Source organism: Rosa rugosa, chromosome 2, assembly GCF_958449725.1.
Source record: "Rosa rugosa chromosome 2, drRosRugo1.1, whole genome shotgun sequence".
Taxonomy (NCBI): Eukaryota; Viridiplantae; Streptophyta; class Magnoliopsida; order Rosales; family Rosaceae; genus Rosa; species Rosa rugosa.
The window spans coordinates 68,622,890-68,648,582 of NC_084821.1; the positions used below are offsets into that span (position 1 = coordinate 68,622,890).

A 25,693-nucleotide genomic window follows, 5' to 3' on the forward strand; every position below is an offset into this window, starting at 1 on the left:
TCTGGACTATTGGAGAGAGGAGTTGCATTTGTGTAATTATTTAATTAGACTGAGGGTAGATTGGTCATTTTCTCCTAAATTGGGTAAGTGGGAATAAAAATCTGTTGCTGGGGTAAGTGGGATAATTTTTGCTCATTTTGGGGCTTTGGGTAAAGGACCCAATAAATAAATAATTAAAAAAATTCCAAAGACGGTCCTAGAGAGGCTCAACTCACAACTCAGTCCAAAGAAAACTAGGCCCATATAACGAAAAGGCAAAGCCATATAAAACGGCAACGGCCAAGGAAAAACGACACCAAAATTACCCACTTCCCGCCGGAATCAAACCCAGACGCCCGCTCAACCCTTAGAGGTGATCTCTTTCTCCGTTCTCCTCTTCAGTCTTCTCGCTCTGGTAACTTCTCACAACCACAACTTCCCTTTTATTCATTCTTATCAATACTTAACTCATATGAATACAACTTAGTTTTTTTTTTTTGGTGTGGATACTGGTGCATTGTTTGATCTTTGTAGCCAAAATTGGGTCATGTCATGATGATTGGGTACTCTTATAAATTTATGATTTATTGAAGAATTGATGAATTATTTTTTGTCATGTAGCTAACATTGTGTTTTGATGGAACAAGAATGATATCATACATGCATTAACTGATATATGAAATACAAAATCTTTATCTCACATAGAGTATTTACAATGTGAAGTACTAGGATATACAGCTCTTATAATATTAACCTGGAAGTTGTTCTAGCTAAGGCCTAATTCAAAAACACAACTCCAATACACAAAGTATTTACAATGTGTTGCGACACCAAAAAATGCTTCGATCAGCATCTGATCAAATGCCACAGTTTCTGTTTTTTCTGTTTTTTTTTTTCCCGTTTTTGGTTGGTTATGTTATAAGGAGTACTATTAGATCATGTATGGGGAACAAGGATGTTAGGTTCAGTGCTGGTAGGGGTCAGACTCAATTTCAGTAGCTAGTTCTCTTGTGAGCATGTCGGCACGATCATCGTGTCCACCAGCAAAGGTATAGACCTTGAAGGCAAACTGAAAAGCCCTCCACAGCATTTTAATGCATATCTTTAATTGCTTTTTATCAGTTTTGGTTCCAATAGTTTGTGCCTCTCCACTGTCCTTTGCTTCTCTTCTTTCCTGCATCAACATAAGGTCCATTTCAAAGTCAGTTAATCACTTTTCCTAATGATTCTTATTGAGTTTTCCAATGTTCAAACACAGTAGCTAAATATGTGAAACTTTCTGACCAAGCTACCTTTAGTGCTAGCTCCATGCAGCCTGAGGAAACATCCACCATTGCTTCTTTTATCCGGATGAGGATATTGAAATCAAAGTGGATATTTTGACTCTTAAATTTCTTAATTTCTTCATCCTTTGTTCGCTCCAGTTTATCTATTTCTCCTTTGATCTGCATGTTGCTTCATTTTGGTTAGTCACTGAAAAATGCAGAGTTAATCAAAATACATGAAATGAAATACTTTGTATAGGAGGTTGAGTTTACCTTGGTGAAATAACGTTCAATCTTGTCAAGGAGCGGACCTAGGGGAGCCTCTATTTTCCAATTGTGTAGTTCAGTGATCATTGCATTTAACTTTGAGTGGAGTGCTACTGCTGCTCTAATTGTTTCTAACTTTTTTGTAGGGAATCCTTCAAACCTTGATAAAACCTGCAGTTTCATACATGTCATGATAATGAAAATGAAGATTAAAGAACAATAATTAAAAAAAGTGGAAGATGATTTATACTAACCTGTGTCTCATCAGTCAAGTTTTCAAGAATGAATTCTACTTTCTTGTGGAACTCTAACAGCTCATTCATGTCTTTTGTTTGGAAAGAACTCAGGGTAGTTCTCATATTTATTATAGCCTTTGAATATTTCTGAACATCTTCTTCAATTTGTTGAAAGTATGCTGATCTGAGACACAGAAATTGTATGGTTTGCTTTAAATTTTTTCTTCCTACTTAGATTACTATAATTTTCAATGAAAGGGTCCTATGGAAAAACATAAATACCTCTTTGTCATCTCTGCTAGAGCATCAGCCATTCCTTTACCACCTGCTGCGCTGCTCCCAGCTGCTCCACCCTTTCTCCCATTGGATGATTTACCATTCAAGCTTGACCCTTCCACCTTCCCCTTGAGAGTCCGATACAGACTTCCCATTTGGGATGATCTCTTCAATTTAGTATTTGATTTTTTCATAAGTAAGGATCTTCCACCAAGTGCAGGAGGTGGGGGCGGAGCAGCTCCATTTGCCAGCCTCCCCATGGGTGAAGGTGGGGGTGGAGCAGCTCCATTTGCAGGCCTCCCCATGGGTGGTGGAGCAGCTCCATTTGCAAGCAGCAAGGGTGGTGGGGGTGGTGGAGCAGATGCAGTTGCAACCGGCATCAGTAGTGGGGTTGGTGGAACTGCTGCTGTTGATCCTGGTGCCATGGGCAGAGGTGGTGGCGGTGGTGGAGCAGCTTTTGTTGATCCCAGTACCTTAGGAGGAGGTGGCGGTGACCGCCTAGCAGGTGCTGCATTTAGTGGTGTTAATGTTGGTGGTGGTGGTGGCGGTGGCGGTGCTGCAACAGTTGGCTGCAACGTGGGCAGTGATGGCGGTACAGGCAGTGTTGGTGGTAGTGGCGGTGAGGGGGGTGTCGCAGCAGCCTTTGTCTGCAATGTGGGTAGTGATGGTGGTGGAGCAGCTTTTGTTGATCGCAGTGCCTTAGGTGGAGGTGGTGCTGGCCGCCTAGCAGGTGCTGCATTTAGTGGTGCTAATGTTGGTGGTGGCGGTGGGGGCGGGGGCGGTAGTGCTGCAACAGTTGGCTGCAACGTGGGCAGTGATGGTGATACAGGCAGTGTTGGTGGTGGTGGCGGTGAGGGAGGCGCCGCAGCAGCCTTTGGCTGCAATGTGGGTAGTGATGGTGGTGGTGGTGGAGTTACAGGTATTGTTGTTGTGAGGTTTGGTGGTGGTGAGGGTGGAGGCAATTCTGTTATATCTACTGCCAAAGTTTCAGGGGCTGTGGTTGAAATGCCAACATCATCACAGTTTCTGTTGTCTATTATAACAGTTCTGCTATCATTCTCATTCAAACTTGGATTTGGGACCTCTGCTGTGTCCTCTCTTGTGCTGCTACATCTGTTTTCTTCCTCTGATGACTTCTCGGAGCTGCTTTCCACTGTCTCTCTTGATGGTTCATCAACCAATTTGTTACTTTTATCAGAGGCTCCTTCATTTGATAAGTGAAGAGACAAATGCTTAACATCAATTGGGTTGAGTTTCCCCACTGCCTGCACTCTTAAAGTCAAGAGAACGGGTGATCTGGAAGAAGCTTTCGATCTCCTTTGAGATTTGGGGGAACCACTATCTATCACCTCAGGAAGGACAGAGGATGGTGTGATTGGAGAAGGGCAGCTAGAGGTGTAACTCTCTGAATCGGTGTCGCCTAAGAATCTCCCAAATGAGTTACCGCGAGGGCTGCAGTTGCTCTTCTGCTCATCCTCGTCCATCATATCAAACTTGTCCCTTGCCATCTTAATCAAGCACTCAAGTGTTGCCAACACGGTTCCAACTGCAATAATATAGAGTTGCTGTTAAGAATCTGAGAGATTTTTTAGCATATTTGGGTGAGATATTTTATGATATCAAAGCGTTATGGCTGATTGGAGTTTCCTGCTTTGTATAGTAATTAATCGTAGGATAAAAATTATGACATACCGTGTTGGTCCCAATTGGCATTCTCTTTGAATGATGGCATATCATATCTCAGTTTGTCCAACCTGTCATGGTTTGTCATCCATGAATCTGCAATAGATTTCAGTGCATTGCAGAAGGAGGCCAGGATCTTCACAAAGATTTTATGTGCATCAGCCTAGTAATCTTTGAGAATGTATGGTTGTATATATTGAATGGTACTAAGCAAATTCTTGGTTTTGAAAATTAAGTTTTACCTCTTCTGTAGATGCTCCCTTCATTTCTGATAATTGACTACGACGTACAATTTCAGGGTAGAGCTTTTGGAGATCAAGCATCAACCCCATCACCAGCTGCAAGCAGAAAATTGCAGGGAGATTATGAAAATTGCATAATGCATAAAGGAGCTTGTGCAACGTCTAACCACAAAATTCCGATGAAAGGGAATTATATAGATACCTGATTTATGGGTGAAGAAGCATTACATGTTGGCAGGTCCATGACATCCCTGAAGGTCACGATCTTCTTCCTAAGCGCCATCGTCAGAGCAGAATTTCCTGCAACTCCATAAGAGTCGTCTGCTGGTGTGCTTCTGGTGACATTCTGTTTCGAGGGAAGACTCTTGGGACGGTTAGAGCCTTTCGTTCCCTGCAACCAAAGGTAACTCTTTTACATATCGAACAATTTGCTAGTCTAAACATTATTGCTACTCGAGACCTTTTACCAAACATTTCCTGCTATAGACCTTTCTAACCATAATCATAACCCTGTTATTGTTTTCATGGAAATGATGAATAGCTAAATGCAACAAAACTTGACATAAACAGGGTCTTCCTTTTCTCATATTGAGTAGTATGTCTTTGGTTCTCTTTGCAGGTTCAACAATATATTTTTGAGAAGAAAGAAGCGTATGTCGTCCAAGTCAAAGATCATACGTACCTTGCGTCGAGAAGGAGGCTTCCAACGAAACAATGGACCAAAGCAGCTCATGGTCATGGCTTGAACTTGCAATGAGTTGTACTAGATGAGGACGACGACAACGTTAAGAATGTTTTTGAATGATCAAACAGGTGGGTGTTTGGCATTACTGGTCAAACACCCTTAAGTCTTAAGTTTGTTTTGAAAAGGAACTCAAAGTTCTGTTTTACCAGAATGATGAGCAAGCTGGAGAATTGTTCAAACAGGACTGAATCCAAGGTCCAAAATTCAACAAAAGAATGATAAATAAAAAGGTGTAATACCAATGTTTACGTGCTAGGCACTCAATTGGGTTTAGGGTTTGAATGTACAGGGTTTAATGTACAACCGGTTCTGGCGTTTTGCTTTGGAACTTTCTCTTGAAGAGACAAGCCAAGGTGAAAGTGAATCACCAAATGGCTTTTATTAGGGAGGATCATCCTCATCCTGCGGTTGACAGTAAATTTGTTAAGGTAATTTTTATCTCTCTTTTTTTTTTTTTTATCTCTTGTCTTTTTTAGGTATGATAATCTTAATTGATTACCTGTTTACTTAGCTAAAGTAGTGCATTCCTTAATTGCACGAACAAATTAAGAGTTTGGATGGCTGCCAGCTAATATAGAAGCTTGTGTAAGATGAGTTGGTTGTTCTTACAAGAACTTTCTAAACTAATTTTACTGCATTATCCATATGAACAATTATAGTTGCGGATTAGTGAATTTGCGGATTTACACACTGGAATTTCACTTAATTTAGGCTGATTTTTACCACATTTTGGGCTGAGCCGTACTTTAGAGTACATCAACCACAAGTTCTAGTTACTAGGTAAGTGAATGTGCTAGAAGTATTTCTGAGGGTCCTCGCCAAAAAAAAAAAATTGTATAACAAGACATTTTGAGACAAATGAGCTATAATACGAAGATGTCAAAATTCTTCGGAGAATATTCTATGCACCGACAGTGACAGGATGCTGATGATGTATGTGGCGTTAGTCAAATGCAAAAGTCAGTAGCGTTTGGGTTACACCGACGGCTAGGATTTAAATGACATGGTGTGTAGAACAATTTTTGCAAAATTCTGTTGCATTTTCTTTGCTTGGACAATGTATTATTTTTTTAAGGGTTTTTGTCTATTTGCCTTAATTCTAGGGTTATTTATCCCACTTACCTCGTTAATTTTTTTTAATTCTCCCTTTTCCATAAAGACTCTAATAAGGTCTTCCCTAATACCCAATTAAGTTTTTTTTTGTTTCGTTTTTTGTTTATTTTTGAGACTATTTTACCCTCACCCCTTTGTTACATGGGGGGGGGGGGGGGGGGGGGGGAGAGAATGGAAGAGATAGAAGCCATAGAAGACTTCACCGGAGTCCCGTCACAGGCCGCTAGAATCCGGTCACTGACCGCCGCCTACCAGACTTCTCTGAAAACCTCACCGGAGGTCCCTAAAAAGGTCGTCGGAAATGTTTACTGCCCCCAAATAGAACTTTATTGGGGGGCAATAGAGGTTTATGAATCCTCGCTGGAAGTCTCCAAAGAGGTTGTCGGAGATCTCATATGGGGCCGGAGAGGTTTATTGCCCCCCCCCCAATAGACCTTTCGGTCGTCGGAATGGAAAGTAATTTCCCTAAAATTAGACAAATAAAACTTTGATTAAGGAAAAAAACGAGGAGATTACATCAATTCAAAACATTTATTGCCCCTAATAGACGTTTACTACCCCCAATAGACCTTTAACAGACCTGTATTGCCCCCTAATAGACATTTTATTGCCCCCGATAAAACTTTTTTTTTTCTTTTTTCTTCCCTTCTGCCCCAAAAAAGAAGAAAAAAGCAGCAGCATCAGCTACTAAAATAGCCATTATGAATTGCCCACAAGATCCTTAGCCTATTGTCCGAGTACAGTCCCTATTAGAAAACGACGTCGAACCCAATCGGTACATCAAACCCCCGACGGAAAGACCAATCTCCGATCACCCCACCCACGCCAACATCCCCATCATTGACTTCCAACCCTTGCTATCATCATATGACGGCAACGATGGTCTCCGTGCCGCCACACTTGCTAAAATCTTGGAGGCTTGTTGGGAGTGGGGCTTCTTTCAGATTGTGAACCAAGGTGTCTGCGGTTGTTTAGATCAGAGAGAGAGAAAAGTCCTGGTGATTCGCAGAGAGAAAGAGAGAGGGGGGAGAGAGAGAGAGCTCACGATGATTCCCAGTCTGCAGCTATTCAGATCGGATAGAGAGAGAAAAGTCGCCGGTGATTCGCAGAGAGAAAGAGAGAGAAGTGAGGTTGGTGAGCTGTGACCTGTTAGTAAGTTATAATTCCAACATTGTAAATGTCATCGATTCGACCCCCCATATGTAAGGGTGGGGTGGGGTAGGGTTAAAAAAAAAAAAAAAAAAAAAAAAAAAAAAAAAAAAGAAGTCACGGTGATGAGAGAGAGAGAGGAGAGAGATTGATGGTGAGTGGCATAAAATGTAGTTTATTAATTAGGTTAAGGGTAAAGTTGTCATTTTATTTGAAATTGAGTTAGAAATAATAAAGGGTTTTTGTCCATTTACCCCATTTCTAGGGATTTTTTTCCCACTAACCCCATTGAGTTTTTTTAATTCTCTCTTACCCAATACACTCTAAGGGAGTCTTCCCTAATACCCCATTAAGATTTTTTTTTTGTTTTTAATTTTTTTTTAATACCATTTTACCCTTATTTACTTAGAGAGAAAGAGAGAGAGAGAAAATAGAAGAGAGAGAGAGAAAATAGAAGAGAGAGAAACTATAGGAAACTTCGCCGGAGCCCGTCACCGGCCGCCGGAATCCGGTCACCGGTCGCCGGAATCCGGCCAACTTTCGCCGGAATCCGGTCACCGGTCGCCGGATTCCGGCCAACTTTCGCCGGAATCCGGTCACCGGCTGCCGCCCACCGGAATTTGTTGAAAATCTCACCGGAAAGTTTTTTTTGCCCCCAATAGACATCTATTGCCCCCTAATAGAGGGGCAATAGACGTCTATTGCCCCCTAATAGACGTCTATTGGGGGCCAATAGACGACTATCAGCCATGTATTGCCCCCCAATAGACGACTATCAGCCATGTATTGCCCCCCAATAGACGTCTATTGCCCCCCAATAGAACTTTCGTTTGCCGGAATGAAAATTAATCTTCCTAAAATTAGACAAATAAAACTTTAATTAACGAAAAAAAAAAAAAAATTACATCAATTTAAAACATCTATTGCCCCGCAATAGACGTCTATTGCCCCCCAATAGTCGTCTATTGTCCCCCAATAGACATTCAAAATTTTTTTTTCTTTCACTGTCCCGTTACTTAAAAAAAAAAAAAAAAAAAAAAAAACTGATTGGGCACCCAATCTTCTTCTTCCCCAATTGACCGGAACCCTCTCTTCTTGCTGCACCAAATCCCCCAGTCTATCGAAAACCATACTCTTCGTTTCGGCCTCACCTTCTAAAGCACCGGACGTTCGTCCACGACTCCTCCTCTAGCGCTGAAAGGATCGAATTGGAGACGAAGCCTAAATCGAATTCGATTTGGCCGGTCACTGAAACAAATCTGAACTCGCCGGAGCCCGAGGCTGAAATGACGGCGGCTGGTGGTTCTGCAAAACGGAGCTGAGGCCCTCGCTGGATCGGGTCTTCGGGTCGAGCGGTGGAGATCGATCTCATCGAAGCCGGTGATGACCTCCTCAACGATGTCTCGAGTCGGACAGATCCCTGCCACCGTTCTGCAAATCCTCCGGTCCAAATCAGACGGCGTCGAACAGTGTAGAGCCATGGGTCTTCTGCGTCGCCTCCGCGGTTGAATTAGTCGCCGTCCGGGAAGAATAGATCTCCATGTCACCGTGAAACTTTCTCCGGTGAAGGTGGTCGGTGATATGTACGTGATTATGGAGAGAGAGAGAGAGAGAGAGAATCGTGCTGTGCTGGAGAGAGAGAGATGAGAGAATGGCATAAAATGAAGTTGTTTAATTAGACTGAGGGTATATTTGTCATTATACTCTGAATTGGGTTAGTGAGAATAAAAATCTGTTGCTGGGGTAAGTGGGAAAAGTTTGGCTCATTTTGGTGCTTTTGGGCAAGGACCCAATAATAAAAATCTGTTGCTGGAGTAAGTGAGATAATTTTTGCTTATTTGAGTGCTTTTGGGTCAATGACTTTTTTAGAGCGATGCTAGAGATCCCAAATTTTTATACCAAAATTAGATTCCATATGATGTGGCATATGTCACATCATTGATTTTGTGGAATTTAATTTCCAACATATTTCTCTCAAAAGAGACTAAATTCTTTTAACAATAACTTTTAAAATAGTAATATTATATTAATAATAATAAGAAGAAGAAGAAACCCTAAAACTTGATCCCATAACTCGGGGCATGCAGGAAGAGAATTTTTCAGATTGCTGGGATTGTATTCCAGCTACTAGCTATATGAATTTCCATCATCTTCTTTCATCATGTGTGTTGTTGTAGTTGGTATGGAGGAGGAAGATATATATAAGTACGGTAGATGATTTGGGATTGTGGTCGGTTCTTGTTATTATTCTATACATGTTCATTCATATCCTTCAAATCATAGCTTCTATTGAAACTGAAAAACTATAGCAGTTGTTTCATGTATAGGTCATTCCCCAGTTATGCAATCTTTGGTTTTAAGTAATAAAAGTACTCTCTCTCCAAAAAAAAAAAAAAAAAAAAAGTGTATGTGGTGTGATTCAGATCTACAATTTTTTTTGTCAATAAAAGTCTACAAGCCACATCCATGGCAAGCCATGGAAGTAGCTTGGAAGAACACGACCGGAGAGGAGGCTAGCGGCCAATTCTTTTATTTTATTATTAATTTTTTTTTTTCAGTTAGGGGTCAATACTTTTGCTGCTGTTGAAATCATTATTAATTTCTTTATAAATGATATATTAATATTTTTTTGCTAATGATAAAATTTCAAGAGGGGAATATATTGCTGAAAATTATTACGTCTAAAATGATTATATGGCACTTGCCATGCCATTTGGTATTGATATTTGGTATAATTTTTTAGTGTCTCAAGCATTTTCACTTTTTTTAAAGAGACAATGAGGATTTTAAATTCATCCAATATAGGCAGGGCCATAAGGTTTGCAACATATAAACAAAAAAGGGAAAGACGAAGAATTCGTCATCAGAATCCTCCTATACACAAAAAAATAATAATAATTTACCCAGAAATATATTCACATGTTTGAATAGTTTATATGAATTACTTATTTTCCTCCTCGATAAAAAAAAATAAAAAATAAAAAATTTCCAGCGGACAAACATTTGTCCTTGTAGTCCGTATAAAGTGGGACATTAAAACTATGAACAAATCTGTAAATGAAGTTGAAAGAAATTCCTAGGCACAACTGGTCATCCAGATCACCCCTCATCTATATAGGACTGTACTTGTGGATGTGTGTCAAGCATGGCCCAAATGCTGTTTACTTTTTATCCATTATTCCATTTACAGAGGTAGAGAAGTTCTCTTGGTAGATTGTAGTTTACTCCTGTCATTCTTAATGAAGCCCTTTGCTGTCTTACTGTCTAATGAAACCCTTCTTGCTGCTGCTGGAGCAAAGCCACCTGCTGCAGTTTTCTCTGCAATTCTCTTCTGTCGTTCCATCGCCATTTCCTCCATCTTTTTCCGAATTTCTTCTTCCTGTTTACGAGCATATCTCATCAGATTCAAGAACAGAAAAAGAATAATTCAAATGTATAAAGAAGATAGAACAACTTCACAATAATGTCGTGTACTCTCAATACTTACCCTCTCCTGTTTGCTCTTGTGTACTATAGGCCTACTTGCAGGAGATGGTTTTTTGCTTTTGATATCAAACCTGTTGCTCCCAACAGGTTTCCGTAAACCACTAGACCTTGCGTCTCGATCTTTTGTTCCAGGAACTTTATTGATCTTCTTCAAATTGGCATCTGTACCATTAGAAGCAGGCTTCTTATCCACATCATCAGGTGTTTCCACAACACCAGAACATCTTCTGTTGGCCTCTTGAAATGCAATATCTGCTGCATAGTCCACAGGCCAAGAAATTCCATTGGACTCCAACTTGGAGTCCCTTTCAAGAACCATGTAAAGATCATCTGGCTCAGCAATTTTAGATAGTCCATGCTTATCTTGCGGAGTATCTAAATTGCCGTTTTCCTTTTGCTCAGCCAAACTTAGATCAGCATCTTCTGTTTTCCACGGAGATTCATATGTATTCTCAACTGCTGATCGAGACTGTATAAAGAAGGAATCATCTATGCACATGCCTTTTTTGTTTGCTTGATTGGTTTTTTCCGGTGTAAAAATGCAATCACCATCAAAAACTGTTGGCTTCACCATCTGATTTTCTGCATTTACCGAGTTATTGGCGCTAAACCAATCTTCTCCTCTCCAACTCTTTCTTATAGTAGACACAGCAGCAGCTGTAGAAAAGCCATACCCATTGCCAGTTCCTTGTTCTTCTGATCTCTGCAAAAACAATTTCTCCTCATCTGCGCCATCCTTTCTCTCAATACCTGAACGGAAATTTACTTCATTCCGAAAATTTTCCAACTTGACCATGTCTTCATTTCTTCCGTTCCTCTCTATCATAACCAGAGGATCAGCTGCAGGTGAAGCTGTCGGTTTCTTTAGATGTTCCTCAAATCCAAGCTCCACAGTTGGCCTAGATCCTAACGAATTTCGACCATTAGAGCTACTCATTATAAAATGTTCATCTCCAAAACCATTAGTGGCCACAGAATTAACATTATCTGATCCATTCAAAATACACCGGCTGTCCTCGACATCTCCTTCGTGTGAGTTTGATTCATGTAATGCCATCAGTAATTCTTCTGCTTTCTTAAACTTTTGTTTATCGGAATCTCCATCATCAACCCCCTCATCTGAAAGCGATTCATCAGAAACTCCACCTTTATTCCCATCTTTCCTCTTAGGAGTGATGTAGTTAATATTTTGAATAACCACTTTCCTGGAGGATTTCTTCTTAAACTTCTTTTTGGTCAAATTCTCTGAGGAAGAATGCCTTTTCTCCTGCTGTGTATCTGAATCATCATCACTTGTATAAGTAGAGTCACTTGAATCAGTTTGTTTTCCTTCCTCTGAATACTCAGATTCTTTTCTATTTGGATAGTTCTTTTTGCTTCTTGAAGATGACCTCTGAGTCCTCCGATAATCGAATTGCTTACCATAGCTTGCTTCATCCATGCTAGGAGACCATTGCATGTTGCTTGGATAGTGTGGAGGAAAAGACTGCATATTAGGGAACGGATATCCATGGTATGGAGGCATACCATAAAAGTATTGAGGATTCTGGTTTGGAAACGGCATTGGCACTTGATCTGATGCAGGCATTATATTATCTGCAAAGATCATCATTTACATCAACAAAATGCTAATTCATTTGTTGAAAACAGATAGTACAGATACATCTTTCCTTATAACTATGTGGTACATACATATAGTAGGCCATTGTCAAAAAAAAGTATATTCTATAGAAGGCCTATACATTCGTGCATGTAAAATATGTATGAAGCAAGGAGCATATAGACAATAACTAATACCTGTTTTGCCGTCTAGACTTGCATGACTAGGAGTTGAGCCAGATTTTGAGGAATTATTAGTGAGACCACCATTGAGAAGATTCAGCATGATATTTTGATTAGGCACATCTGTTTCATTTGCCATTACAATTCCAGATACTCCGGGTAATTGCAATTCTGATGAAGAACAGGCTGCCATAGCTGCTAGTTCCTCTCTCCATAAACCATCTGTATGCTTTTTCTTGTGTAATTCCCTGAAATTGATGCATGCTTCCCTACAATATATAACAAATACTTGATCTTAGAAGACTCTTGCATGCTCAACATTAATGGAAAGTACAATGAACACCAAACTTAAATGTAAGTGAATAGTAGACCAGTTGGTACCAGTAACCACTTCATACCTTAAACGTGAAGCTCCAAATGCATCTGCAAACATAATGAGGGCGTCAAGATTGTGTATTTCAAATCCAGCAACAAGCCCACGAGCATAAGCCATCGCTTGCTCTTTCCGAAGCAATGCTAAACGAGTTCCCAGAAGGCGTTGAAGGTGAACCCTGAACATTACAAAAACTGAATAAATTAATAACATGAATAATGTATTCAGTACAATTGTAAGCATCAAAAAGATATAATTACTTGGAGTTTTCGTTCTCTGCGGCATCCACTGCTTCTTCATGTTCACCTTTCTTCTGGAAACAAACACAAAGTAATCAGTTTCACAGAAATAAAATCTGTTCTGAACTTAAAACCACAAACTTGAACTTAAAGTCACTACCTTTAAACTTAAAGAATCAGCTGATCTTCTTGTACCACCATTGGCAGATACATTTCCTGATAAACCAAAGTCAATTAGGGAATCAATCGCAAAATTAAAGTCCTTCACTGATCCAAATTGTGGCATTTTCCCACTATACAAGACTCCTTATTGATTGATAAACCTTTCATAAGTTTTATACACTTACATACACTGTTCTGACATGTTCAAAGAAAAAAAATACAGTGTTCTAAGTCACCAGGAGAGAATGACATTTCAACCAATTGATTGATTCCCAGAATTGATTTTCCTTTATAATTATTCCCCCATTTACTAATCAACCAAATACAGCAAACAACAACAAAACCCATATAGCTCATAAACCACTACAAAAGAAAAATTGACAAACCTTCCTCTAGTTGTACAGAACTCTCAATCTGCAAAATCTCCTTTTCAATACTGACAAACCTCTCCAAAACTGCTGGAGTGCTAACAAACCTCACAAATCTACAACACAACCAATCCAATACCAATCATCATTGATCCAATTACGCTAAAGGGTCATCAAATCATTGGGGAAATGTCACAAATCAACAATCTTGGAAGTCTAAACAAGAAAGAGGGTACCTTTGAAATGTGGGTTTGGTGAACCAGTGAGCATCTCTAGTAGGTGGGCGAAGAGTAATGGAATACCCACCTCTAGAAATCTCATCTTTCAGAGATTTGAGGTGAGAAACAAAGGGTTGGAACAACCCAGATGCCAGCTTCTCTGATTTGCCTCCATAGAAGATCACCAAGTCACACCTTCACACATATTAGATCATATAATTAGCTAGAGTCAAAACCAATGGATCAAAGAAAGAGAGTGAGTGAACTAGTAAGTACCTGGTTCGAGTCGGAGTGAGTTGAAACGAGGCATGATCGAGTTGAGCCATAGATCAAAGCAAAGAGTGAAAGGGAGGAGAGAGAGAGAGAGAGAGAGAGACTGATGTCAAAGTGTTAAGTGATGGAGGAAAGTAGGGTGTGTCATGTTGGGGAACGTGGGATGTCACATTCCACAGTTGGAATTTGGAAAAGGAAGAGACAAAGAGAGAGAAACAGTCTGTGTTTAGAGACGACAGCTGGAGATGATCGAGCTTTGCACATGCTAATCTTCACAAAGGCGGCGGGATTATAGACTCATTAGTAGTCAGTCATTACCACTCAAATCCAACTACTTGTCATTGGGTTTACTGTGTTAATCATACTCTCTCTTTTATTTTTCTATTTTCTTTGGTAAAATTTCCATTTTTGTAACCATAATTAGTAAAAAACGGAACGTGTATAGTATGCGAAAAATACGTACGTATATTATTCGGACATTTTATCAAATAGTTCGTTGAAAAGTTCGGCAAAATATTTTTAATTAATTAAATAATTAAAAATATTAATTTATATTAATTTTTGTTCAATAATATGTGTAAAATACGGAAAAAAAACTTAAAAATGGTGTATAATACTTTTGGCTTCAAAAGTATGGGAAATTTAACGAGTCCCTTTCAAAAATACTTCAGTACTTCATATTTTTGAAGTATTGAAGTATTTTTAAAAAAAACGTAAATACGATTTTTGAAAAAAATATAAATACGTGTTTTATTCACGTATAATATGAAAAATTACTAACTAGGTTTTTAACCATAGAGAAAGTATAGAACACATGGATAGATCATACTTTTGATCTAATGTTGGATTCTTGGGATCATAAAGTATACCTTTATTCTTGGCCAGAGATTTACAAAGAATTTTAAAATTATTATTTTTATCAAGATTTGTGTGTTATAGTGTTTGGACCCAAAATGAACATTTTGGCCTGACAAGGCGTGTATTGGAGAAATTGAGCCAATGTCAGTGGCTCAAGCTATATATTGTCGACAAGTTCGAAATATATATTTAGAGGCTAAATAAAGCCTACTATGGAAGCATGGAAACATGAAAAGTCAACTTTAGCACATTTTCCTACTTCGGCTAGGAGAAACCGAGCTAAACAAGGAAAGAGGGGCGGCAGACTGACCAAATGAACTTGAAATGATCTGAAACTCTGCAGATCCATTCTAGACAGCCCAAGGATCATTTCTTATGAAGAGTGCCAGAGATTTTTTTGAGTGGAAGGCCTTCAAACAATCAGTCCAATTTTCTACAGAAGCAAAACTGGAAAACTGGACCTGTAAGAGGTCCAGCAGCATTTCCAGCCCAACCGCATGGAATAAAGCTCTGAAAATTTGTCAGGATGATCTACACTCATAGTGGAACATTTTTTATGAAGAAGTCGAAGGCTCATTCTGAAGGCTTGTTGGAGAAATAATTGAAGGAATAAAGGGGCAGAAACTGACCTAAAACCAGCTCAATATTCACATGTTCATGTTTCCTACCCACATGAAGAAAGCTAGATGCTTTTCTTTTTTTCCTTGGATATATTTTTCTACTACAATCTCTTTAATAGATCATCATCACTTCCATGTTTTTGCACCTTCATGCCTTGCTTTCATTTCATCATTTCTCTATCTTTTCCATATTTTACAAATCACTTTCATACTCCACTTTCATTATTTTTCTTCCACTCATCATTTCACTCTTCTTTTTCTTCCCTATATAAAGACCTTCTCCTCTCATTCTAAAACACACATTCACAACACAAACACCCATTCACATACAACAACAACATCTCTAAGATGATCTAAGTTCTCTCTAGAGCAAACCTCTCTAAGAGCAACTCCTCTCCTTCTCTTTCTCTTACCGGTGATCACACTCCTAGTCCTAGTCTTCTCAGAAGCCGACTTTCAGTGCCACTAAACCCTCTGTCAACGTACTTCGGTCCTAGTCTCCTCGAGAGCCGATTGTAGTACCACGACCAAACACCGACAAAAACACAACACAACATCAAAACATCTCTAAGATGATCTAAGTTCTCTCTAGAGCAACTCCTCTCCTTCTCTTTCTCTTACCGATGATCACACTCCTAGTCCTAGTCTTCTCAGAAGCCGACTTTCAGTGCCGCCAAACCCTCTGTCAACGTGCTTCGGTCCTAGTCTCCTCGGGAGCCGACGGTAGTGCCGCGACCACAACGGTTACAGAACCAGCCAAGCAAGGGTAACGCCCTAGCAACCCAGCCAAGCTAAAGTCACGCTTTAGCAAGATCTCAATACTTCCCGGTGATTTCGCTCTGCTCAATCTGCAATATTGAGTATCGACTTGTGAACAAGAAGAAACTTCAGCAAAGTCCTCACCACGAGGCACAAAGAATCCCACGACGAGGTTGGTGCTCTCCTCGTCTACAATCGCTCGACAGAAGTCAGGTCAAGGGACACCCCCGACGACCGCACCCGAACGGTGCTGGCACGCCCGCTCAAGAAAAGAGACTGTTGACCAGCTGCAACAAAATTGGAGCCAAACATATAGGACACGTTTTTTTATTTTTTGTCAAAATTTTATGTTTTGGTTGCCCTTTTTTTTATTCTTACAATTGTCACTTTGATCAAAATCGTGTGATAGCACACACTTTTTTGACAAAATTCTCATGTTTTTATTTTCTCACAAAAAATTATTCATTCTCATATTATGATCTTTAACTATTTTTTAAATTGACAGAACTTGAAAACACTAACCCGATTTGTTTTAACAATTTTCCATAGTCAAATAATGCAAAAAAAAAAAATATTCATAAAAAATATTCCATTTGATATTTCAATTTTCTATGGAAAGCCACCGCACTGTTGTATCATTTCTTGTTATTTTCGCTGAATTGTGACAATGCTCTTGTAAGTAAATTTGAACTTTGCCACATTTGTTGGTGTTTGGAATAGTAACAATATTGGCACCAGAAAATGCCAATAACAACTCCTTGTTATGTTACTGTAATTATGTTATTTTTAAATAAGAATTGTCGATCAGATTAGCCTTTTTCATACAACTATCAAAGAGGGCCTTAACAAAAAAAATCTATTGGAACAGAATTGATACAAAAGATTCTGTTCCAAAAGTGTCCGAGCCTGGAGTCTGAGATAAGAAGCTTCTTGTTACGCACTTGCACTTACATGTGATGGTAGATTGGTGGGTAGAAAGGCTCACCTTAGTTAGCCTTTTCCTCCCGTGATTATATTAAACTTTCCATGAATTATAATAGGGTGAGAACCCAAATAACATCAACTTAGAGTGAAGATTGGACTTGGGGTTTAATTCCAGTCCATGCTTTATTAGTATCAAAATCAAGATAAGAAGCCAACCATTTTTATGTAGTTTATTGATGCATGGTTAAGAGAGCTTGATTTATGAAATTAGAGGGAATACAAATAGTACTATCTTTGAAACTTATTGTAAAAACGTATGTGGCATGAAAAATGCATTATACATTTCCTCGCGAGTTGCAAGCTATTACTAGATAAATGTACAATTTTAAGATTCGAGTAAATCGTTGATATCTGACTACTCTAAATATGGAGGTACAGTACTAAGAAGAAACGTGAACACAATATTAAATCTTAAACTCTATTTACCTTCGAATTTTTATTAAATATACGTGTCGTTTTCAATCACAAATTAAGAGAGAGAAAAACATGAGATATCTAAGTGACACTCTTAGCTCGGATCATTGACATTTTCGATCACATTATTATGACTAGTCACTCCAATTTCCTTGTAGAAGTGTGGTTGAGTGAGGCTTATCTGGTTGGGTGAGCCTTTTCATCAATAGAATAGATCAGACACAAGCAAGCTAGCAACTACAATCGCGATACATATATTACGTATAACTAATTGTTGGTTCTAACCTGTTGCAGAGCACTTTCCCAGAACCAGTTAAAGTACGCATCATGGATCATGGAATTAAAGAAAGCCCGGCACTGAAAGCTTTGACATATTCTTTTCTTCCAGAACTAGGAAAAGTTTGCCGGAAAAACCCAGTTTGCCGTATGATATAGTTTTTAATTAAGCACATGAGGCATTGCAATTGCAAATTGCATGTGAACAATATGTTTGTTTTCAGTTAGTAGGCCATTGACCCAAGAATCTCAGGCTTCAGAGGACCATTAGTGTTCTTTGAACTCTTAAATCATTTCAATGGAGTAAAAGTTACTTGTACGGCAGCACATCCCATTTCAGAATCAGAATGAGATGCTAGTAGGGAAATTTAGTGGAAATGATTTTTACGGTTTGTGTTTATTTGTGTACTTTTACAAAATCGTGGGGTTTGAACGAAGACGAAGAAGATTTCTCAAAAAAAAAAAACAAGAACGAAGACGAAGAAGAACAGAAAAGAAAGAATATATTCAAGGATTGAAGTTGGGCTTAGTCGCTCACTCGCTTGAAGACACTTCTACAGTTCTACTCTCCAGTACATTCCAACCTAGGCTGACTCCGAAGAATTTGACTAGTTCGGACAGGAGCTCTTAAGTCTTAATCATTTGGGGACTCCTTTTCGGCTCACCTAAGATATAATAGTTGGGCAGCCCGGCCCAACCAATATTCTATCCGTTTAGTTAGCTCCTACAACTTTGACCAGTTCCCAACCCCCCACCCCTTCAAGCTTCATTTTCGATTTCCAATGTCACACACTCACACACTTTCTGTCAAATTCTTCTATTGAAATTGAGAAGCATTTTTGTTCTCCGAGGCATGTAGTTAACACAATTTGATTCCACTCGCTTTAACTCAAGTTTTCTTGACATAAATGAATGGTTAGATTATATTAAATATATTCTTAGGTTATTAATAAAAATATTAATTATAAATATCAAGGGTTGATATCATCTTATAAGTGTTTGGTCATTTGCACCGTCGGTGCATAGAATAATTTTCATTTTTTCATTTTTAGCTAGCTACTTTTTTCTTTTATCATTGCTGTCAAACGTTATACCAATTAAGTTCATAATTCGTACCACATTGTGATAGTGGAGGGAACAAATCAACAACACAATGTAAAGTATTTAGAATAGTTGGAGGTATTTAAGGGGAACGTTCAAGCCAAATCTTTAGATGACAAATCACATTAGAAAAACAATTTGAAAAGGAATTGCTAGCTAGGTTGGTGCTGCATTATCAAGGTTAAAGCTGTTTAAGCTCCAAATGAAGGCTCATGGGGTGTCACGTCAAAGGACACATGCAAGGATTCGGGTAAGCACTGAAACCACCCCCCACCCCACCCCTTAAAGTTTCATTTTCGATTTCCAATGTCACACACTTTCTGTCAAATTCCTCTATGGAAATTGAGAGGCATTTTTGTTCTCTGAAGCATGTGCTAACTGACTTCAATTCAATTTCACTCGCTTTAAGTACTTAAGTCTTCATTTTTTTTTTTTATCCTTTTTAGCTACTTTTTTCTCTTGTCAAATGTTTTATCAATCAAGTTCATGATCGTACCACAGTGATAGTCGAAGGGACAAATCAACAACATGATGTAAGGTATTTAGAATAGTTGGAGGTATTTAAGGGGAACGTCCAAGCCAAATCTTTAGATGACGAATCACATTAGAAAAACAATTTGAAAAGGAATTGCGCGCTAGCTAGGTTGGTTCTGGATTATCAAGGTTAAAGCTGTTTAAACTCCAAATGAAGGTTCATGAGAAACGACCAAATTCAAGTCACGTCAAATGACACATACAAGGATTCGGATAAGCATTGAAGTCCATTCAATAATGGACCGACATTTTACAAATCACTCGAGGATATTGATTCTTTCAAAACTGATACTGACACATTATTAATTTCTCCTACTTCGATCTGCAAAAGAAGGGAAAAAAAACAACAAGTTTTTCTTTTATCGATCTGATCATCCGAAAATCTGCACAAATTTCTGCGTATATAACAGAAAAAGGTCACTCCATTTTCCATTAACATTGCAGTGGGAGCTTCACTTGATCTTCTTCTTGATCCAAAATGGAAACGAAAAACAAACTCTTCAAAAATAATATCTATATATACATACATCCACACCTGGAATGTAAAGTATGATTAATGCTTCTGGTTCTCGTGATAAGGGTCGAACTGCTTCGTGCTTAATTTAATATACACAGTATTACAACTGAAAATTTCTTTGCAATTAAGGCGCAAGTTAGATTTTCACATCAGGGTATCTCTACAAATTAACTCATAATTTTCTTCTGTGATCGAAGACGATCGAGCTACTAGGAAAAGTATTCTTCAGAAGATTTGTGTCGTCCAAAAGAAAGACTGCGCCTGGATGGCCAATTCTTAGGTGCGGGTAGCCGCACCACTTGTACGGTGCGGCTGCCCAATCAAATCTCAGAAATTTTTGTCTTTGTTTCAAAATTGTCCCTGATTTTTAAATGTGAAATACCCAAAATACCCTCCTGTTAGAGGAATGATTGGCCTGCCGCACCGCCACGTGGGGCAGCGCAAGAATCACTCGCGCCTGGATTTAAAACCAATGTCGTTATCACTTTTGGTAGTGAGTACAAGACATAAGGGTCCCTCGTGCCTACTGAATTTGAAGGTTGAAACTTGAAACACATGCAAACCGATTAACCGAGTCAAAGGGCACGTTTTGAGGTGCAGAGATTGAGATTCACACTAAGAAGACTCCCATGGAAAAACTGATTAGTTAAAACCATATATTTATAATATTACATATCAAATTAGTTAAGGATCTTTCGCAGTAACAGAGACAGCTCTAGATGCATTACAAAACTAAGATAACAAATTATCTCACTAGTTCTTCACTGAAGCTTGATCTTCCAAAACCCAAACCCTAGCTTTTAGGATCTTAATTAGCATGCATCATTCTTTATATCCCATTTCAACAAAAATGCTTGAATTTGTTGCGTTAAGAGTGCAAAATGTGCTTGTCGGTTAGTTGTTGTCTGTTAGTTAGTAGAGGTACGATCATAGTTCTCATCATTTTTATCACAAAATGTGTGGGGTGGGAAGTAAAAATAAATATGCTCAAAAATATTGATACTACATTATTATAACCCAAGATAAAATGCATAATATTCTATAGATTAGGTGCCGAATTGAAAATATCAATGTTAGTAGATTGTCATTACCAGCCAAATAAGCCATCACTTATGCTACTGTACTTTTTTTTTTTTTTTTAATAAATGGCTGGTGTGGATGCCCTCAAGCCTTGATTAATGAAGCTGTTGAATATAAAGGGGGGTGGACACTGAGCCTAAACCCCTGATTACAATAAGCATCTAGAGAACGTTCTGAAATGATATCCGGAGTCTCTACCAAATAAATGTATTCAATCATGCATCAACTAGCAAAGAGTGCTCTACTGGCTACTTTATTTGACATAGCGGTGACATAACGGAAAGATAAGTCGATATGTAATTCGATTACAACGTAGCATAATTACTAAATGCGTAGCTTTCCTACTGTGTTGCCGCCGGAGGATAAATTCGACGATACTTATGCAACTGTTCAAGAGCCAACAAATTTGGAGACTGTAAAACACTGCCATATGTCACTCAGCAAACCGTTAGGTAACCCTGCAAGTTTTTTTTTTTTTTGTTTTTTTTAAAGAAATTATCTATCATATACATTAATGTATCGATACAATTTTTTTTTTTTTTTTGATAATTATAGACTTTATCAGTTATAAACCAACTCCATGCATTGCATGCATTCGCTAGATATGCTAGTTATTGAGAATTTAGGGAGTTACATATCACTGACAAAATTAATGTATTTGATACGTTGGACTACTTAAAATATACCCCCATACCCAGTCCAATCTAATATTTTAATCAGTACATAATAAGATTACAATGACTATGCAAGTCCAAGAAAATCAAATTGTTTTTAATCTTATACCTCAAATTCCACAATTACTTTCCATGCAAGAAAGCTTAACGGCCGGCCAATCTGCTTTCTATACGTCTTCTCATGTTCTAAGTTATTTATTTCAGACCACTCATTTTCACTAGAAATCATGATTTTTCTTTCTTTTAGCTTTTCAATTTTTTTTCTTCGTTTTATTTATTTCTTGTTTCCTAATATATCAATTTATGACTCACCAATATTTTGCATGTTCATTTTATTTTAGGAATTTTGTCCATTTACCTTAATTTTAGGGATTTTTTTCTCACTTACCCCATTAAGTTTTTTTTTAATTTCTCCTTACCCACAAAAACTCTAATAAGGTATTTCGTAATACCCAATTAATTATTTTTTTATTTTTTGATTATTTTTGAGACTATTTTACTCTCACATCTTTGTTACATAGAGAGAGAGAGAGAGAGAGAGAGAGAGAGAGAAGAAGAATATGAACTCGCCGGTGATTCTGCACACAGAGAGGAGAGAGAGATGAGAGAGTGGCATAAATGTAGTTGTTTAATTAGGCTGAGGGTATATTTGTCATTGTATTCTAAATTGAGTTGGTGGGAATACAAATATGTTGCTGGAGTAAGTGAGATAATTTTAGCCAATTTTAGTACTTTGGGTCAAGGACCCTTTATTTTAACGTACATTGTTTCATATACTGTCAATACTTCAAACCGTAACCATGCATATGAAGAAGATCGTGGATCCAGCTAGTGACCAAGTAAAAGCAAAATAAACTAAGAAATTGACGTGCTTGAAGGTTCATACTGTTCCATAAAGCTTAGATAGTCAAGATTTTCAAGGCCACTCTGATTTTCTGCGTCTTGTCAAATAATTTACCAGGTATTTTCTCCAAGTCCAAACTTAGAATTCAAGAGGGTGGATTCCAACTTACCCATAGCTATATATATAGCTTCTTGTACGTGTCGGTCCATATCTCTATCTAGCTACCTCCCAATTACAAAATAAAAAATTGTATTAGAATTACAAATACAATCAGAAAAACTCTTTTAATCGTAGAGAAAGTACTACACCGAATAATTTTCTCTTTAGCTTGTTGAAGAAGCCATGCAGCGTTCATCACCAGCTTTGGTTCGTCAGATACTCCACCGCAACCGCATGAGCAACGTCCAAATGGTACCGACCCTCTCTTCGACGCCGCCGCCTCCCCCTCCCGGCCCACCCTGCGACGTGTTCATAAACCACCGCGGGATCGACACCAAGAGAACCGTGGCGGGGCTGCTGAACTACCACCTGTCCAGCAGGCTCAACCTGCGTCCTTTTTTGGACAGCAAGAACATGAAGCCAGGGGACAGGTTGTTTGATAAGATCGACGCCGCGATTCGGAAATGCAAGCTTGGGATCGCCGTGTTTTCACCGCAGTACTGCGAATCTTACTTCTGTCTCCACGAACTCGCTCTTCTAATGGAATCTAAAAAGAGGGTTATACCGGTTTTCTGCAACGTGAAGCCGTCTCAGCTTAGGGTTAAGGATAATGGAGTTTGCCCTCAGTACGAGATCGAGAGGTTTAGTTTGGCGCTTGAAGAAGCCAAATACACAGTTGGACTTACCTTCGACTCCTCTAAAGCGTAAGTACATGTACACAAATTTACCTTGTTTGATTTGAAGTTAATTTTCAACATACATCAAATATAGAAATCTAATATTTTGATTTTGATTTGCAGCGATTGGTCGGAGTTTCTAAGAGAGGCTTCGGATGCGGTGATGCAGAACTTGCTGGAGGTAGAAGGAGAACAAGCATATCTACAGGAGAAATGCTAGTAGTGATCATATTCGTTGATACCCACACAGCTGATAATTAATTCACACAATTATAAAATACAAATGCAATTAGTTCGTTTATTAATTTGTTTTAATTTGGTGATTACAAATTATTCAATTGATTTTTTCTGTATAGCTAGAAGAACAGGAAAAAATGTCTTCTAACAAATGTTGATATGATTATTGTAGATCGATATATGATAAATCTTTTATTCGATCATTTAGCTAGGGTTCCTGATTAAATAAATTGTAAAATTCCTCTTCAAATCTTGTGATCAAAGATCTATTGTAATAAGAAATTGTCTTGGAGACATATGCATGCATGCTTTCAAAGTATTGGAAAATCCATACTAAAATTACAATAATACTAATTAGTAGTTGCAACACTGCTAATGCATGTATTCATGTCTCATGTCTCATGTCCAGCTCATTTGGTTATGTGGTCAAAATGTGCTACATGGGAATGTGATGTGTTTGGTATAATTATAAATTAGGGTCGATCAACATCGGAAATGACTCTTTTTGTTGTACCACCATCTCAAAATGTCCCTGCAACATTCGTTGCGTTTAAGGAATATGCTATGAATTGTGGGAGGGTACATTGGGATTGTCTACAGACTACCTCGATACAGAGGCAGACCAATACAAGCTAGTCTACTTATTCATGGAGTTAGTCTACCTTTATATTGAATTTAATCTACTTGATGTATTGGTACATTAATGTACCGTAGAATTTTTTGGGTACATTTACATGCAGAGACTATAATAGGCATGTTATCTATGTATTCTCCTTGAACAAGAAAATGGATCCATTGGTTTTTGAAAAAAAGGAGAGAATAATGAAATACTTGAGGCCAATCTGTGATCAAAACCTAGCTACATATGTGCATCATTCGTCGATCAATGAACATTTTCAACAGTACGTTCTTGATCAATGGTGTGCAAATTCTTTGAAAAAGGCAAGAAAACACCATGAAAGAGCAACAAAATCATAATTGGTTATGCATGACTAGCTAGCTTATTGCTTTAGTAACTACCAAGTTAAACTAATTGAACAAGGGAACAATATTCTGGTAGTAGCACAATAGCATTATTAATTAGTTTGTCCAAAGAGAAAAGTTGATCGAGGGAAATGAAATCTAAGTTCAAAACTAAGATACGCCCGGGAAAGAGCATAGAATTTATATTGTGATTACCAGGAAGCTAGTAGTTTCATACTATATATATATATATATATATTTTTTTTTTTTTTTGAGAAGAAGTTTCATACTATATATAGCTATAGAGAATCAGAAAGAATTATATGTGTGCATGTTTTTGGGAACTGGGAAATTGACCTTGAATTGACTTCACTGAAAAACGAATATTCATCATGCTCTTTGATCAACTCTGGGTTTACCAAGTCACCAACCAATTAACCAAAGGGAAAAATTCATGAATAGTACCCAAAGTAAGGCCCACTACGAATTTCAGTACATAAATTTCCAAAACATAAACTTTGGTACATGAGATTTCAAAACCGACCCAATAAACATACACGACGTCAATGACGCCGTTAGTTTCGTGCCAGCTGTCGTATTTCAAGGGGTAAAACGGTCTCTTCAATTTTTTTTACTATGAGCACTCGGTCCTCTCTCCTCTTACTGTGGGCACCTAGCTCTCCCATCTCCCTTTACTCTGGGCACAATCTCTCTCTCTCTCTCTCTCTCCCTTATCGGGTCTCTCAAATCATATAATCGGAGCTCAACAACCAATACCAAAAGCTCAAAATTGATGATCAAGCTGAGGAATTTCAAGTTCGAAAACTTACGATCTTAACAGCGACGATCTCGAACGTGTCCACGTGAGTAGCTGCAAAAAAATGAAATTGAAAACAGTGACAGAGAGGATCAGCTCCGATCACAATTCGGAATTCAAATTTGAATTACTCACCTAGAAAGATTTCACCGAACGATCCGCTGCCGTTCTTGCGGCCGAGCTTGTACTTGCCGCCGACGATCCGCTCCATGCCCGAATTCAACCCGATCGGGTCTCTCAAATCATATAATCGGAGCTCACCACAACCTCGAATTGATCCGCTCCATGCCCGAATTCAACCCGATCGGGTCCTCTCTCCATGG

The 25,693-nt window shown here is 38.5% G+C and overlaps 3 protein-coding genes and 1 long non-coding RNA gene across 5 annotated transcripts; 2 read left to right on the plus strand and 2 right to left on the minus strand.

Annotated features, from left to right (window-relative positions):
• The first annotated feature begins 251 nt into the window (after positions 1-251).
• Positions 252-5,151, plus strand: LOC133729679 (uncharacterized). Its single transcript, XR_009856456.1, has 3 exons — positions 252-394; positions 4,005-4,351; positions 4,568-5,151. It is a non-coding gene; the product is annotated as an uncharacterized LOC133729679 (long non-coding RNA).
• On the minus strand, positions 401-4,219 carry LOC133729678 (uncharacterized protein At4g04980-like). The gene is made up of 7 exons (XM_062157244.1): positions 3,949-4,219; positions 3,716-3,842; positions 2,030-3,569; positions 1,766-1,931; positions 1,518-1,682; positions 1,272-1,424; positions 401-1,153 (listed from the first exon to the last, which is right to left on the minus strand). The coding sequence occupies exons 1-7, from the start codon at positions 4,036-4,038 to the stop codon at positions 944-946; spliced, it is 2,451 nt and encodes an 816-aa protein (XP_062013228.1). The 5' UTR covers positions 4,039-4,219; the 3' UTR covers positions 401-943.
• Positions 5,152-9,844: 4,693 nt separating the features above from the next.
• Positions 9,845-14,038, minus strand: LOC133729680 (COP1-interacting protein 7). 2 transcript variants are annotated; one of them, XM_062157246.1, is made up of 9 exons: positions 13,860-14,038; positions 13,602-13,778; positions 13,384-13,481; positions 12,996-13,051; positions 12,857-12,906; positions 12,622-12,774; positions 12,239-12,492; positions 10,443-12,037; positions 9,845-10,334 (listed from the first exon to the last, which is right to left on the minus strand). In XM_062157246.1, exons 1-9 carry the CDS (start codon positions 13,907-13,909, stop codon positions 10,140-10,142), a joined length of 2,628 nt encoding a protein of 875 aa, XP_062013230.1. In that variant the 5' UTR covers positions 13,910-14,038; the 3' UTR covers positions 9,845-10,139. The 2 variants fall into 2 exon arrangements, with proteins under 2 accessions (XP_062013230.1, XP_062013229.1); XM_062157245.1 differs by having other exon boundaries at positions 12,857-12,909; positions 13,860-14,037.
• Positions 14,039-22,859: 8,821 nt separating this feature from the next.
• Positions 22,860-23,573, plus strand: LOC133731377 (probable 2' cyclic ADP-D-ribose synthase BdTIR). Its single transcript, XM_062158763.1, has 2 exons — positions 22,860-23,380; positions 23,477-23,573. The coding sequence occupies exons 1-2, from the start codon at positions 22,860-22,862 to the stop codon at positions 23,571-23,573; spliced, it is 618 nt and encodes a 205-aa protein (XP_062014747.1).
• Positions 23,574-25,693: the final 2,120 nt, after the last annotated feature.